This window comes from Peromyscus maniculatus, chromosome 5 (genome assembly GCF_049852395.1).
Source record: "Peromyscus maniculatus bairdii isolate BWxNUB_F1_BW_parent chromosome 5, HU_Pman_BW_mat_3.1, whole genome shotgun sequence".
Classification (NCBI taxonomy): Eukaryota; Metazoa; Chordata; class Mammalia; order Rodentia; family Cricetidae; genus Peromyscus; species Peromyscus maniculatus.
The window spans coordinates 55,944,815-55,959,625 of NC_134856.1; the positions used below are offsets into that span (position 1 = coordinate 55,944,815).

Below are 14,811 nucleotides of genomic sequence, written 5' to 3' on the forward strand. Positions count from 1 at the left end.
CTCCCCTCGGGCATCCCTCCAGCTGGAAATGTGCCCGGGCTGCTTAGGACTTGCCTGTGACTTGTGACGGTTTATGTCCCCCCCTCGCCCCCCAGGACCACTGGAGTAAGTTTCACACACACACACCCCTTCCAGCTCCTACGCTTATCAAAGACAAATCCGAAAGGATGAAGTTACTTCCGACCCACTGAGCGCTGGGGCAGGTGTGGCCTGGATCACATGACTAAGTGGAGGGAGGGGGGCGGACATGATATGCAAGGCTGGGAAAACCCAGAAAGCAGGGGACAGCTGAACACTTTTGCTCTGTTGTCTCTGGCCCCGAGCAGCTCAGCAGCAGCGGCGTGTATGTTGGGGTATGGCATAGGGTGACAAGGAGGCAGGAGACTGTCACCGGAGGGCACAGTGGCTGGGGCTGGCTGGTGGGCAATGGCAGGCAATCCTAGCAGAACCTACTTCATGCCCCACCTCTCCGCTACATACACAAGATGGAACTCGGTGGCAGGTAGGGACCTGGGCTGTCACTGAACTGTAGATCGCAGACCCCAGAAAGCTGGTTTACAAAGAGAAAGCGGAGCCAAGGCAGGCAGGCAGGCAGCAGCACACTTTATTCCTGGGGCCATCAGGTCCATTACCTGCACCTTCATGAGGCACCCACTCCCACAATGGACCCCACCCTGGGGGCTTAACAGCCTCTACCCTCAAGGTGGGGTGGGTCCCTGGTCTTTATAAAGAAATATTCCATCCATGGTGTGGCCTGAGTCGAGGAGCCTGAGTCTCAGCAGAGGCTAGCAGCACCATCCTCCAAGCTTAGCCTGTTACTGAGGCCCTAGGGGCCTCTTCAATGGGACGCCCCTTCCCTAATGAGCTCCCGTCTGGAATACAGAAAGGTCCACGGAGTGTTTCAGCAAGCCCTTCGGAAACCAGCAGGGAACATGAGGCACTTGAGAGGGGATCCCCACCCCCACGGCTGCCTGGACAGATGCTCATCACCGCTCATGGTCCCCCAGTCCAGCATTATTACCAAGCAACCCCACAGGCATGGCCAGTAGGCACACCAGCTCCCTAGTCCCAGTGAGCAACCCTTTCTCCAATGGCACGAGGGATTGGCATGGAAGAGGTCAGGGGTCCTGCTGGGGCAGGCCATCTGGGCCCAGAAGATGAGCGTGTGAGTTGTCTAGGACTTGAGGCCCCGGTCCGACCTGGGGGAGAAAAATCGGTGTCTAGTCATGGGTAGCAACAGTAGCCCTACCCACCTCTCCAGGGACTTTACAAACCAGAGACTCTAAAATAGGATTAGATGGGGGGGGGGTCCCTTCCTGGTAAATCTACACCAGCTTGTCCATGCTAAGCCAGCCGAGCTGCTAGGTGGCCCTTACCCTGGCTGGGCCAGGTCCTGGGGATCTCTGTGGCCCTCAGCACATGGCTGGTGTAGAATGTGGGGATTTAGAGTGAGCCCCTTTGAGCAGGATGAGGAGATACAGGGATGCTGGCCTGCTTGTGGTAGGGAACACCCTGAGGAGAGAGTCTTAGGGACCCCAACACCTACCTATGCTGGTGATAAAAGTAACCACTTTTTTTTTTTTTTTTGGCTGGAGAGACAGCCGTGGGTGCTGGGAACCGAACTCTTCTATTTTTGGTTGTGAGTCTAGCCTTTAACGGCTGAGCCATCTCTCCCGCCCAAGTAACCACTTTTTATCTTCCTGGTTTCTCTTGGTCCCGAGTTACTAACCTTCTCATCCCAAATGCCCCCCCTCTCCTCCCATACTTCAACTTGTCCCCAAATGACCACCGAGAGGAAATGAGTGTCTGATGACGCTAGCCTAACAAACAGCACGTGGCTACTTCTGTACCATGGCTGATGTTGGCTTCTGCTTCCTGTCGGAGACACAGTGGAGGGAGGGAGCCTGGACCCCTCAGCAGATAAGGAGGTACCTGCCATGTATTGACTGGGCCTCACCTGAGTGGCAATGATGTACTGGATAGCTCCAGGGCTGGGCTCCATAGCCAGGGCTGCTTTCAGCTCATCAGAGAGAAGAACAGGCGTCACTGGCAGCCCCTTTAGGAACCTAGGGAAGGAAGCAGAAGTGTGCTCAGGATGCCATTCCTGGAAGGCCCAGATGGCCAGCTTTTCAGATGGCGGGCTCCCTGCAGATGGTAAGGGCGGAAGGAGGGCAGGGTCGGCTAGGAGGGAGCTTTCTATTAGGGATGAGAGCATTATGAATTAGAGATTTTGCTAAGTGGCACAGAGCAGTCAGACCAGTCCCGGGAGACAGACCTGAGCCACGAAGAGACCGGGGACCACATGCACAGGCTCAACCCTGTTCAGTAAGGAAGAAACTGGGGCTGTGCTCGAACCCTATGCTTCAAAGTATCAGATGTTTCACACGCCCATCAGAACGCCTGATGCCTTTCCTGATAAAACTCAGTTCTGGGCTGGAGAGGAGGGTCAGTGGTTGAGAACACTTGTTGCTCTTGCAGAGGACGGGGGTTAGGGTCCTAGCACCCACATGGCAGCTCATAACCACCTCTAACTCCAGTTCCAGGAGACTGACGCCCTCTTCTGGCCTCCAAGGATACTGCACACATATGGTGTACTGACATTCACACAGGCAAAATACTCAGCCTAAAATGTTTTTAAACAAACAAAGTTGTTTTTTTTTAAACAGCAAAGTTGACCTTTGCTGAGGGAGGGCCCCTGACCTTCCAGGGGCATTATTTCTTGCCCTTAAAAAAAAAATCAACTTTGCCGGGCGGTGGTGGCGCATGCCTGTAATCCCAGCACTCGGGAGGCAGAGGCAGGTGGAACTCTGTGAGTTCAAGGCCAGCCTGGTCTACAGAGCTAGTCCAGGACAGGCTCCAAAGCTACAGAGAAACCCTGTCTTGAAAAACAAAAACAAAACAAAACAAAACAAATCAACTTTTTGGTATAGGGTCTCATACTATAGCCCAGGCTGGCTTTGAATTCACCTCCTAGCACTGGTACTCGGTGAGGGCCACCTCACCTGGCTGAAATGTCTTTTCTTAGGAGGGGAACATGGTATTTGTTGACACATCTGCAGCCTGTGTGGCTATTAGGAGAGACTGTCGATGCTGCCATGTGCCATGGCTGCATCCCTGCAGGAGGACGGTCTGCACCTGAGATCTAATACACACTAGCTGTATGACCCACACAAGTCATGCACCTGAGATCTCCTGGATGAGGAGCATAACCACCATTTGGTCCTAGCAGGAATGTTCTGGGCCTCCCAAGGCAGGGACGAGGAACACACACTCACTTGTCTCCATTTGTTGCAGGGGGAAAGCTGTGCCTCACAGCTGCCACAAACTCAGCCACCGTGTCATCCAGGGTGAAGATCACAGCATTGGGGCCCGCATCAAATGTGTACGCCACCTGGAACCCAAAGTGTACCCCAGCTGTCACTCAGCACCCTTAACTCTGTCGCTCTACCTGCTGGGGGACCTAGGGTCTCCCACAGCTGAATAGGGGCCCATGCAACCAAACCAGGGTGTGTATCAGTTAAACCACACTGGAGCTGTGACCTGTGTGGGTCATACAGCTAGTGTGTATTAGACAAGACACAAAACACAGAACAAACCAGAACTGCGGGGTGGAGCTTGTCTGGGCTTTGTCATGTCTGTCATGGTCTTGAGACTCAACCTGGAGGCCACTCACAGCCCCACCCACGTCCGTCCCCTTGGTCTGCCCATGGATACCACATGCCCACTATCTGTCTGTCGTCCACGCTCCTTGCAGCTGGCCCCTCTGCTTGACTGCATCCCCCACGTCCGTCAGTCACCTTTGTCTGCCCGTGGTGTGTGTTAAAGCGGTGCACGAGCTGGATGATGCGCCTGGAGGTGTCATTGAGGTAGGAGATGGGCGGGAAGGTGTCAAGGCAGGTGGCATGAAACTGGTTGCTGTCCTTCATGGTCAGCTGGGCAAAGGCCTGGAAGTCCCGCTCTCGGATGCAGCGGGTCATCTCCTTCATGCGTTCAGGCACAACGGACTCGGCCCGGAACTGCAAAGTGAGTGAGCGAGCAAGCGAGTGGGTACAACACTCTCTGCCAATAGGTCTGGGCAAAGACTCCAGAGCCTTCCCCCCACCAGGGGAGCCCTAGCTTGAGTAGTACACTTCACTCTCCCCAGTGGAGACTCACCTTGAGCAGGGCTCTGGTCTCCACCCTCCCCAGCAGACCTGGAGCAGGGCTCTGGTCTCCACCCTCCCCAGCAGACCTGACCTGGAGCAGGGCTCTGGTCTCCACCCTCCCCAGCAGACCTGACCTGGAGCAGGGCTCTGGTCTCCACCCTCCCCAGCAGACCTGACCTGGAGCAGGGCTCTGGTCTCCACCCTCCCCAGCAGGCTCTACCTTGAGCAGGGCTCTGGTCTCCACCCTCCCCAGCAGGCCCTACCTTGAGCAGGGTACTGGTCTCCACACTGGTCTGCATGCCCACAGTGCTGCCCATCTGCTTCTTCTCGGCACTCACCTGAATGGGAGATGGCACTGGGCCTGAGCCACAGGGGACCCATAGCACAGTCCTATCACTTGGCCCCGCCCTCCGCCAAACCAACCCCAGGCTCCTGGTCAGGGAGGGGTGATGTGGATCCGGGGCTAGCCACATCATGGAAAAGTGGGTCTGGGTCTAGCCACTTCATGGAAAAGTGGGTCTGGGTCTAGCCACATCATGGGAAAGTGGGTCTGGGTCTAGCCACATCATGGGGAGGGGCACAGCCCTGCCATGTGGGAGTCACTCCTGATCCTACCACCTACCACCAACAGCCTTGGTCTATTGTCTAGCCTCTGCTGGCCTAGGATCCCGGTGAATCTCAGATAAACATGGCCCTTCCGTTCTTAGCCCAGCCCCGGCTAAACAGCCGTTCTCTCACTGGCTGCACGTCCATCCACTTACCACGAGGATAAGGACTCGGAGTTGGGGCCAGTGCCACTCTGGGGCTATCTGCCGGGCGATGCTGTCCTTCCCATCTGCCTGCTCCCCCATCTGCCACTCCACGAAGCCCCCATAAAGACTGCGGCACGCGCTGCCTGAGCCCCGCCGGGCCACTTCAGAGAGGTCCCCCTCAACCCCATAGACCCGGGCCAAGGTGTAGGCTGAAGGCACAGGAAAGAGAAACGGAGGCAGGTGAAGGTTTATGTGCCGTACAGTCCAGCTCCGCCAGGTGCTCCCCACTGCACGGGAGGCAGAGCTGGGGCGCTGGCATCCGGGCTGGCATCTCCCAGCTCCACATCGCTTCACTCAGCATTGAGTTTGGAAACGCAGTCCGTCTCATAAACCACCTCAGGACCGGGGCTGGGAAGTTTCTTTGAGGAGCAGCACCCAAGTGGGACACTAAGGGAAGGGGTGGCGTTCAGAAGGCCACCAGGAGCAGGGACCAAGGTGAAAGCCTGAGTAATGTGTCTCCAGGAAGAGAAAGGTGGCTCTGGGGGAAGAGAGTCTAGCAGGCGGCGAGGCAAGCTTGCTGCTCATCGGCACGAGGCCTTCTCTGAGTCTAGCAATCTCCAGAAGGTGACGCTGTGTCCACTTCAGGATGACGCAGGAGCCAGCTGGACCAGGAAGCTATCACCCCCGGAGCTAAGGGATAAGGGTGGCCTGAGCTCACCATCATGAGGACTGCCTGTGCCAGGGATGGGGGGTGTCACGTACAGGGACCCCAGTGAAGAAGGCACGGATGACACTGACGGGAAAAGGAGTGTTCCTGACAACAGGACCAGACAGCCAGCGTGCAGCTGTGCCTGAAGCTGGGCCAAGACCCCTCAACTGTCCGACGTCCCCCGCCGCCGCCGCCGCCGCCCCCACCTCCAGGTATTTTCCACCTTCGGGTGGCTTCAGTCACTAGTGTCACTTGGGAGTTGGAGGACCCTCGCCTGAGTGCAGAGAGGGTCTGTGGCCAATGCATCCTGGGAAAGGGCAAACTTAGGGCCCGCTTACAGCAGGCTCCAGCACTGGGAGCCCCGGGTGCTGACCGGCCAGAGAACCCCCCACGACTACAAAGCAGAACCCTGGGTTCCCCGGGCCCTGGGAGTACCCACCTAGGCAGGCATAGCCCGCTGCTGAGGATGCCAGGCCTGCAGCCGTGGGGAAGTTGTTCTCGGAGGCCACATGCACCTTATAGCTGAGGCTGAGGGGAAGTGCATCCCCGTCCCCTGCACTCCTCCGCTTCCGAGCCAGGCGGCGAACTGCAGGGGAGAGGCCCTGGTGAGTGGTCTTGCCACCCGACAGACCCACTGGATCGACCCCTGCCACCTCATCTGCCTGGGGCTGGGAGTGGGGAAGAGTATGGCTGAAATCTGTGAGGCAAGAACTCCCCGACTTCCCACATGGACGTCCTCCTGGGGTGCTCCAGCCCCAGGCCCTCTCTGTCCACCACTAGAAGCTTCCTATGGGCACTCAGCATCCTCAAGGGCACACAGCAGGAGCGGCCGTCATCCCAACTCACTCTCCCTCAGGCAGGCCTGGAGCCGTGGCTGCCCCACATCCTCCTCGTGGCCGTTCAGCCAGATGCGGTCCTCTGTGAAGTCCTTGCTGATGGCGGCAGTTGTGATGGTTTTTAACTGGGAAGGAAGAACAGGGGCCGGTGCTGAGGGCCAACGGCCACAAAGCGTCCCTTTCTGCCCAGGAGGCCTTTCCTACCTCTAGCTAGTATGGCTGTCCACCTAGGCTGGGACAAGCATGTGGAGGGTCAGGGGGCCACCGAGGTCAGACCTGGCTAGGCAACAGGGAAGTCGGCAGGCGCCTCAGGCTGGCCACACTGGCCTGGCCTTCACTATGCGGGGGTCTATCTCACGCACAGCAGAACCAAGGGTACCTGATCCCTCTTGAGTAAAGGAACCTGGTATAGAACCGGCCCTGTGGCATTGGGAATTTGTGTGTGGATGAGGAGACAAGGGGACTGTGTGCTGGGCAGTCCAAAAGGAATGAGAAGGACGCAGGCCGGTTATGGTCCCCCTAGAAGCCACCCCATTCTAGCCATCAGAGCTCAGTGTCTATGTGGTGCACAGTCACCTGGTCCTGATGCAGAGTGACACTCAGCGACGAGTTGATGGGCAGGATCAGTGCTTCATCTCGCTTCCCCCCTGCAACAACAATACAAGCCAGTGAGTTCCCGGCACCCCACTGGCACTCCCCACAGCTGCCCCCACCCCTCTGTAGTAGCCCCCCCGCCCCATCTTGTTCTCATTGCACTGGCTGCTGCCCCCCCCCCCACATCAGGAACACCTCCTAGGTTGGCGGCAGACTCAGAGCTCAGGTCCCAGAGCACAGCTGGAGGCCAGCCCACCTCTGCCTCATCCTTCTTCCCTCATTCTTTGACTCCACAGACACAGGTGTGGGCATCTGCTAGGTATCACGTGCTTGTGTGGCTAGTGGTCTACTCTTCCACCTGCTTGTCACCCAGAGGAGCCCAGTTCCGGCATGTCTCAGATGGCACCAATCAGAATGGCCCCTCTCTGTCCAGTAACGCCAAGCCCCACCTATTACAGCAAGCACGGTCAACTCTCCAGAAAGCCAGAGGAAATACTACCCGACAACACTCACAGAACTTAGCTGGTGGTATCACGTCTTTGTTGAGCATCCGCACATGCTCGGTTAATTTGGGACGTTTCGGCAGAAGATAATAAAAAACTAACATTGGGCAGGTGAATCTTTCCATCCTTCACCATCTACAGACATCTGCACACAGGCGGCTCTCCTGGGGTCATGGGCTGCTTTGAGGAAGAAGGAGCAGATGTCCTATGCCCTAAGACTGAAGCCCACATGTCCTGCACAAGCCAGCAGGAGGTCCCTGAGGGAGGAAGGAAGACCCTGGGCCCTCGGCTCCAGGCACGGCTAGGGTGCCCGGCTTTGGGTGCACCACCTGGGTTTCTTTCTGCCCACCGGTCTCAGGCCAGCAACCCTCGCATAGCATCAAGGAGACCAGCAAAAGGCAGCTGAGTGAGACAAACTTTTTGCCACAGCTTGCTCCAGCCTGGTCCTCTTCCCAAGGCCCTGGGAGCCTGGCTAGATCCTTTCCACCCAGAAGGTGTGTGGCGGGTTGCCCTTTCAGCTCAGCGGGCAGCCTGGACTTCATCTACAGGGCTGTTTGGACAGGTGCCTCTTCCAGCCTTGCTGGGGGGTTTCCAGAGGAGGCCTGATGGCTCCTGCAGGAACCCTACAGAACCCCAGCAGAAACAAGTACCACACATGTGGGTGGAACCCCTCTATCTGCCAGAAGAGAAATGAAACCACCTGCTGAAGGTTTTAATAGGACTTGAGTCTCAGAACACAACAGAAAACCATTAGATCTCACCCCAAATCATTCGTCCTACCAAAAGGGAGGTTCTCAAACTGAGAAAAAAAAAAACAGAAGACACTAACTGACGTGTCAGAGGGGCCATGCCGACTGCCATCAAAGGTTTTAAAGCAGCCACCATGAAACTGCTTCAAGCAGCAGCCAGAAGTGAGTAAGAAGACATCTGCAGAGAAGATAAAGAAGGAAATGGAAACCTGAATGGCTGGGAACGGAAACAAAAGCTCAGGGGTGAACTTAAAATGAACAGATGGAGGGAAAACCCAGCCAGCCGGAACATGATTGACATCCAAACACCAGGCAACCGCAAAGCATCCCACACAGCAACATGCAGAAGAAAAATAGCATGCATTTGAAAAGAATGTTGTATTTATTCTTTGAAAATTGTATACATGTATCCAATGTATTTTAATTATTTCCACCGTCCATTCCCCCTCCAACTCCTCCCAGGGGCCCCCTTGTTTGTTTTTGAGGTTCTGGGTCTTGAACCTAGGGTCTCTCATACATGCTAAGCAAGTGCTAGACCACTGAGCTACAGGCCCAACCCAAGATCATGTGATCTTTTGTTTTGTTTTGTTTTTTACAACAGGGTTTCTCTGTGTAGCCCTGGCTGTCCTGGATCTTGCTCTGTAGACCAGGCGGGCCTTGAACTCACAGAGTTCCATCTGCCTCTGCCTCCTGAGTGCTGGGATTAAAGGTATGCTCCACCACCCAGCCAAGATCATGTGATCTTATCAACAGAAAAGATATTTGATAAAATCACAGCCATTTGTATTTTAGGGAAGAATTATCAGAAAAAAATTGGGAAAGATGAGGGCCCTTTTTTGTTAAGACAGAGTCCACTTATGTGGCCCAGACTGGCCTAGACTGTAAAGATACTTTCATGGACCAAGGCAGGAATGTCCACTGCCAACAGCCCCATCCTCTTATGCTGTGGGATGTTCTGTATGTCCTGTGGGAGCCCGTTCTTGGGTTCTTTGTGGCGTTACCCAGCAGGTCCGCATAGAGGATGATTAGGACCATGGGCCTGAGTGCAGGTGTCTGAGATGGTCTGCACTTGGCTGTGCTGGGGGATGGTCTGTATGTCAAGTTGTTCTGATTGATCAATAAATAAAACCTGATCGGCTGTGGCTAGGCAGGAAGGATAGGCGGGACTAACAGAGAGGAGAAATAAAAGGACAGGAAGGCAGAAGGACTGACTGCAGCCGCCGCCATGACCAGCAGCATGTGAAGTCACCAGGAAGCCACCAGCCACGTGGCAAGGTATAGATTTATGGAAATGGATTAATTTAAGATAAAAGAACAGTTAGCAAGAAGCCTGCCACGGCCATACAGTTTGTAAGCAATATAAATCTCTGTGTTTACTTGGTTGGGTCTGAGTGGCTGTGGGACTGGCGGGTGACAAAGATTTGTCCTGACTGTGGGCAAAGCAGGAAAACTCTAGCAACACTCTTACCTGACACAGTGCCGTTCACCAATTGTAACTGGGCAAGAAAGGAAACACAAGACACCCAGGTCCTAAGGCAGAAACTAAAGAAAGCTACTCCCAGCAGCGGGAAGGCTTGTTTGTCTACATAGAAAAATCTCAAAGAACCTGCAAAAGTTCTCAGAAGGAAAGAGTCTGTTCAGCAACACTGCAGAACACAAGATCAACACACACCTTCAATCCCAGCACTTCGGAGGCTGAGGCAGGTGGATCTCTGTGAGTTCCAGGCCAGCCTGGTCTACAGAGCAAGATCCAAGACAGCCAGGGCCATGCAGAGAAACTCTGTCTCAAAAAACAAAACAATAAAAACCAAAACCAAAGGCATGGGGGTGGGACAGAACAGGCTCAAGGAAAGGATAGTTCATACCGGTGGCCATCGGGAAATGGAGGCTGAAACCACACGGAGCTGTTGGCTTATCTGCCAGACAGACTAAAGTGAAAAATAGGCATTCCACTGAAATGGGCACTAGAACATGGAAATCAAGATGGCCTGTGTACCACCAATGGGAATGCATGATGGTATGTCACCCCGGGGAACCCACAGTTCCTTAACAGAATAAAGAACAACTGCCATTCATTCTTCCAGAGGCTCTCCGGGGCCCTCTTCCTCCCAAGGATGAAAGTTCACACAAAGATCTGCCCATGAACGTGGGTAGCAGCTTGACTGGGAGCAGAGCCCCTTGGGGTTGCTTATGCTGTGGACTAGGGCCTAGCACCGGTGGGCAATGAACCCTCGCTGCATGCACCGGGATAAGCTTCCAGAGAAGTATGCTGGGTGAAAATGAGCCAAACTCAAGACTCCACAGGCTGTGTGGATCCACTTACAAGACCGGTTCTAAATGACCACCGTGCAAGAAAGAAGAGCAGGTGTGAGAGGCGCGGCTCCCTGCGATCCCTCCTTAGTTTACAGGGGTCACCAGGGAAGGGGGAAGAGCAAGAAGCTGCTCCTCACAGCAGCAGGTGCAGCGGCACCTGGGTCAGTAGCAAAGCTTCAGGAGTGACAGTAGAAGCCAGACCAGGAGTACATAGCATGTGAGGCTGAGGCTGGCCACCGAGAGCCCCGCCCCTCCTTAGCAGCGAAAAGCCTTCATTTCACCATCCCAGACCTGCAGTGGTGTACCCCTCTCCAGCCCTGAGTCCGCTATCACCGCCGTGATGATTCGCCCCATCTCCAGCTCCGGGATCTCCGATCCCTGCTGCGATGATCCCATCTCCAGCCCAGCGCGGGTTGATCCCGGGTGTGGTGACGCCCCCTTCAGCTCTGAGCCTCCCCCCCGCCCGGTCCCAGACGTCTCTGGCCCAGCTTCTACAGATCTGGGCCATGGGCCTTTTCCCTCCAGCCCTGGGACCCTGAATCCTGGCAGCAGTGACCCTCATCTTCAGCCCTTTGCCCGATCTCCGACCCCCCAACCCTGGTTGCAGTAACTCCCGTCTCCAGCACTGTGCCCATCGATCCCGGCGGTGGTGACCTACCTCTCCAGCCCTGTGCCCCGACCACCCCCACTCCCCATCCCAGCCTGGATGATCCCGTTCTCCAGCCCAGCTACTCTGGAACCTGGCCCTCCAGCCCAGGGGCTCCTGGTTCCAGTCCGGTAACTTCAGCCTCCAGCCCTACGCCCCGATGCTAGCCGAGGTGACCCCCCTGACTCCAGCACTCACAGTACTTGATAACCGCGATGTTGACCGGAGCGGTGCAGGTGACGACTAGATCCTGAGGCTTCTCCGAGGCCATGGCCGAGAGGCTAGAGTCAAACCTGCAGAGCCCAGCACCGGTCTCCGACCGGTGTCTACAATCTCACGCGCTGCCATATGATTGGCCCATGGACCGGGCTGCTCCGGAGCCGTCCAATAGGCTGTGGGCCGAGCCCATGATCCACTTTTTAGCCAATGGACAGAATCGAATGATGTGCGGCCGACCCTGAGCCCGCCCCCAGTGCCCCTAAGCTCGTGGCCGCCAGCGAGGGGCGGAGTCTGCTCAGGGACGCTGCGCTTGCGCCTTGTGCATGGGTGGAATTTGCGCAAGCGCGGGAGGCCTCCTTCGGGCACCGGCACCTCGGGCTCCTCGTAGTGACTGTCGGGACCGTGGAGCCATCTGCTGCTGGAACTGTGGAGCTCAAGAAGGACGTGCATCCAGCCTCTCCGCTGCACACACAAGGCACTACACCGCCCTTCGGGAGGGATTCCCTGATCCGCAGCTCAGGGTCGTGCCAGAGCCCGGCATCCTGGAGTCTTCTGTATCCACAATCTGGCTTCTCTTATACGCACAATCTTGAGCCTCCTGCGCCCACAGTTTGAGGTCCTACAACCTGTGTGGGCCATCCAGCTTGCTTGAGGTGTCGGGCTGCAGGTGGATGTGCTGCATTCGAGATGGGCATTTTCAAATGCTGTCCTCTTTCCCAGGCTCTGCACAAGCAAGAATTTTGTCACTTTTCCTAGTTGAAATGGATTAACACATTTCTATGTTTTGTTGTTGTTTTATTTTTCGATAAAGGGTTTCCCTGTGTAGCCCTGGCTGTCCTGGAACTCACTCTGTAGACCAGGCTGGCCTCGAACTCACAGAGATCCGCCTGCCTCTGTCTCCTGAGTGCTGGGATTGAAGGCGTGCACCACCACCACCCGCCTTTTTTTTTTTTTTTAATTTTTATTTCATTTTTATTATGCCAAAATATGCATAGTAAAAATCTTGCCGTTTAACCTTTATGTTTTTAAGTTATAGTTTAGTATCATTTTTAAGTGACATTTAGAATCTTCAGTTGGTACAGCCATCACCAGTTTCCAGAACTTTCCATTCATTCTCCAACAGAAACAGATACAACTTCCCAGTTCCCCCATCTCTTAAAACTCCTGGATTTTGAACGGCTCAGACTTCAGAAGATGCAAGAGTACAGGATATGAAATACCCAGGCCACCAGTTCTGTTCCCAGGCGTGTAGATGGTACCAATTCTTTAACTGCCTTTGGTTGATGTTTTATACACAATAAAAGGGAACTGCTCTTCCTCCGTCTTGCTTTTTCCACTTGTGTGTGTGTGTTTTTTTTTCTTTTCTTTTTTTCTTTTGGTTTTTCCAGACAGGGTTTCTCTGTGTAGTTTTGGTGCCTGTCCTGGATCTCGATCTGTAGCCCAGGCTGGCCTCGAACTCACAGAGATCCGCCTGGCTCTGCCTCCTGAGTGCTGGGATTAAAGGCGTGCACCACCACTGCCCGGCTCCACTTGTGTGGTTCTTGAACAATTTTCAGCTCCACACCAAAACAACTTCCTCGTTGGTCTAGACTGTCTGACATTTATCCAAACTGCCCCCCCCAAGCCATGCACAGTGCGGCCCTTGCATTTTGTGCAAGTGTGCTTCTGTAGAAAGATTCCTGGAAGTGGATGGCTCAGCCAGGCAGCTATGTGCCTGGGGCGGTGCTGATAGCTGTTGGCACGCTGCCGTCTTGGAAGCTGAATCGGTTGTTCGCCTCTCTCCACGAGAGTAAGAGAGTGAGCAGACCTTCAGCGACACGGTGGACAGCCTGTCACATCGGAGTGTGACATCTACCCGTGGGGTCGCACTGTTGTTTCCTTGCTGAACGTCAGACGGCTCTTATTTTCAATTTCTCTTGCAGTCACTTTCCTGCTTCACAAAAATAGCCCCTAAGACTTCTCCAAAGGTGCCGTCTGCTTGCTCCAGAGGAAAAACAGTCTCGGTACCTTCCCTGAGCTACCTGGCAACGAGGATGGAGAGGGCACCCATGCACCTTAGTAATCCGCACCTGCCCATCTCGTGATGAGGAAGTGAAGGGCTTCCACAGAGTCTCCGTGTTAGACTCTGAGCTGGGCAAAAACCTGGGCTCCCGGGCACCTCACTTGTTCTACTGTTTATAATCATACTATTACATGGCATAAAGCCAGTGAACACAGCCAGGCCACACACTAGAAAGAATTGGCCAGGCAATGGTGGCACATGCTTTAAATCCCAGCACTTGGGAGGCAGAGGCAGGCAGATCTCTGAGTTCGAGGCCAGCCTGGTCTATAGAGTGAGTTCCAGGGCAGCCAAGCCTGTTACACAGAGAAACCCTGTCTCAAATAAACCAAAAGAAAAAAGAGAGAGAGAGAGAGAGAGAGAGAACTGACTCCTGTAAATTGCCCTCTGACTTCCACATGTATGCCACAGCATGTACATGCACACACAAACAAAATAAACACATAAATCTAAGAAGGGGGAAGAGAGAGAAAGTAATGGAGCTGAAGAAATGGATCTTCTGGCCAGGCTGCGGTGACTCACACCTTTAATCCCAGCACTCAGGAGGCAGAGCCATGGTGGATCTCGGTGAGTTCGAGGCCATCCTGGTCTACAGAGTGAGATCCAGGACAGGCACCAAAATTACACGGAGAAACCCTGTCTTGAAAAACCAAAAAAAAAAAAAAAAAAAAAAAAAAAAAGAAAGAAAGAAATGGATCTCCTGGAACTGGAGTTACAGACAGGTGTGAGCCTCCTTAAAGGTGCTGGGACTCAAACCCAGGCCCTCTGTAAGAATACTAAGTACTCTTTTAACTACTGAGCAATCTCTCCAGCCAATGGTGCAAGGCTTTAATCCCAGCATTTGAGAGACAGAAGCAGATGGAGCTCTGTGAGTTCATCACAAGTTGCAGGCCAGACATGGGTATGTAAGACCAAAGCTCCAGAATAAAATCAAGAGTGTTCTGCATGCTAGGCAATCACTCTACCAACTGAACCACATCCATATCCCCACAGGAGAGTTCCACACCAGCTCAACCTTTTGTGATGTTTTCAGACAAAAAGCAGACTCGGGAAAGTGGCAGGCAGACTTCTCTTCAGCCGATGTACATTGGGCACAGAGGAAGCCATTTATCCAGCCCCTGTCTTTGCCTGTTGAGACAAAGTCAACTGTTGACTATAACCCAGCTGTTGACTTTGTACTCACTATATAGCCTGCAGCATCACCGCCTGATAGAAGAGAATGTTTCTGGTTGTAGAGGTGGCTCTGGTTAGGAGCATGTACTGCCTTTGCAAAGGCCCGGAGTTCA

The 14,811-nt window shown here is 54.3% G+C and overlaps 1 protein-coding gene across 1 annotated transcript; it reads right to left on the minus strand.

Annotated features, from left to right (window-relative positions):
* Positions 1-582: 582 nt before the first annotated feature.
* Mvd (mevalonate diphosphate decarboxylase) lies at positions 583-11,669 on the minus strand. The gene is made up of 10 exons (XM_006987386.4): positions 11,446-11,669; positions 7,019-7,089; positions 6,453-6,567; positions 6,046-6,192; positions 4,907-5,106; positions 4,409-4,483; positions 3,798-4,016; positions 3,276-3,391; positions 1,958-2,066; positions 583-1,199 (listed from the first exon to the last, which is right to left on the minus strand). Exons 1-10 carry the CDS (start codon positions 11,516-11,518, stop codon positions 1,119-1,121), a joined length of 1,206 nt encoding a protein of 401 aa, XP_006987448.1. The 5' UTR covers positions 11,519-11,669; the 3' UTR covers positions 583-1,118.
* Positions 11,670-14,811: the final 3,142 nt, after the last annotated feature.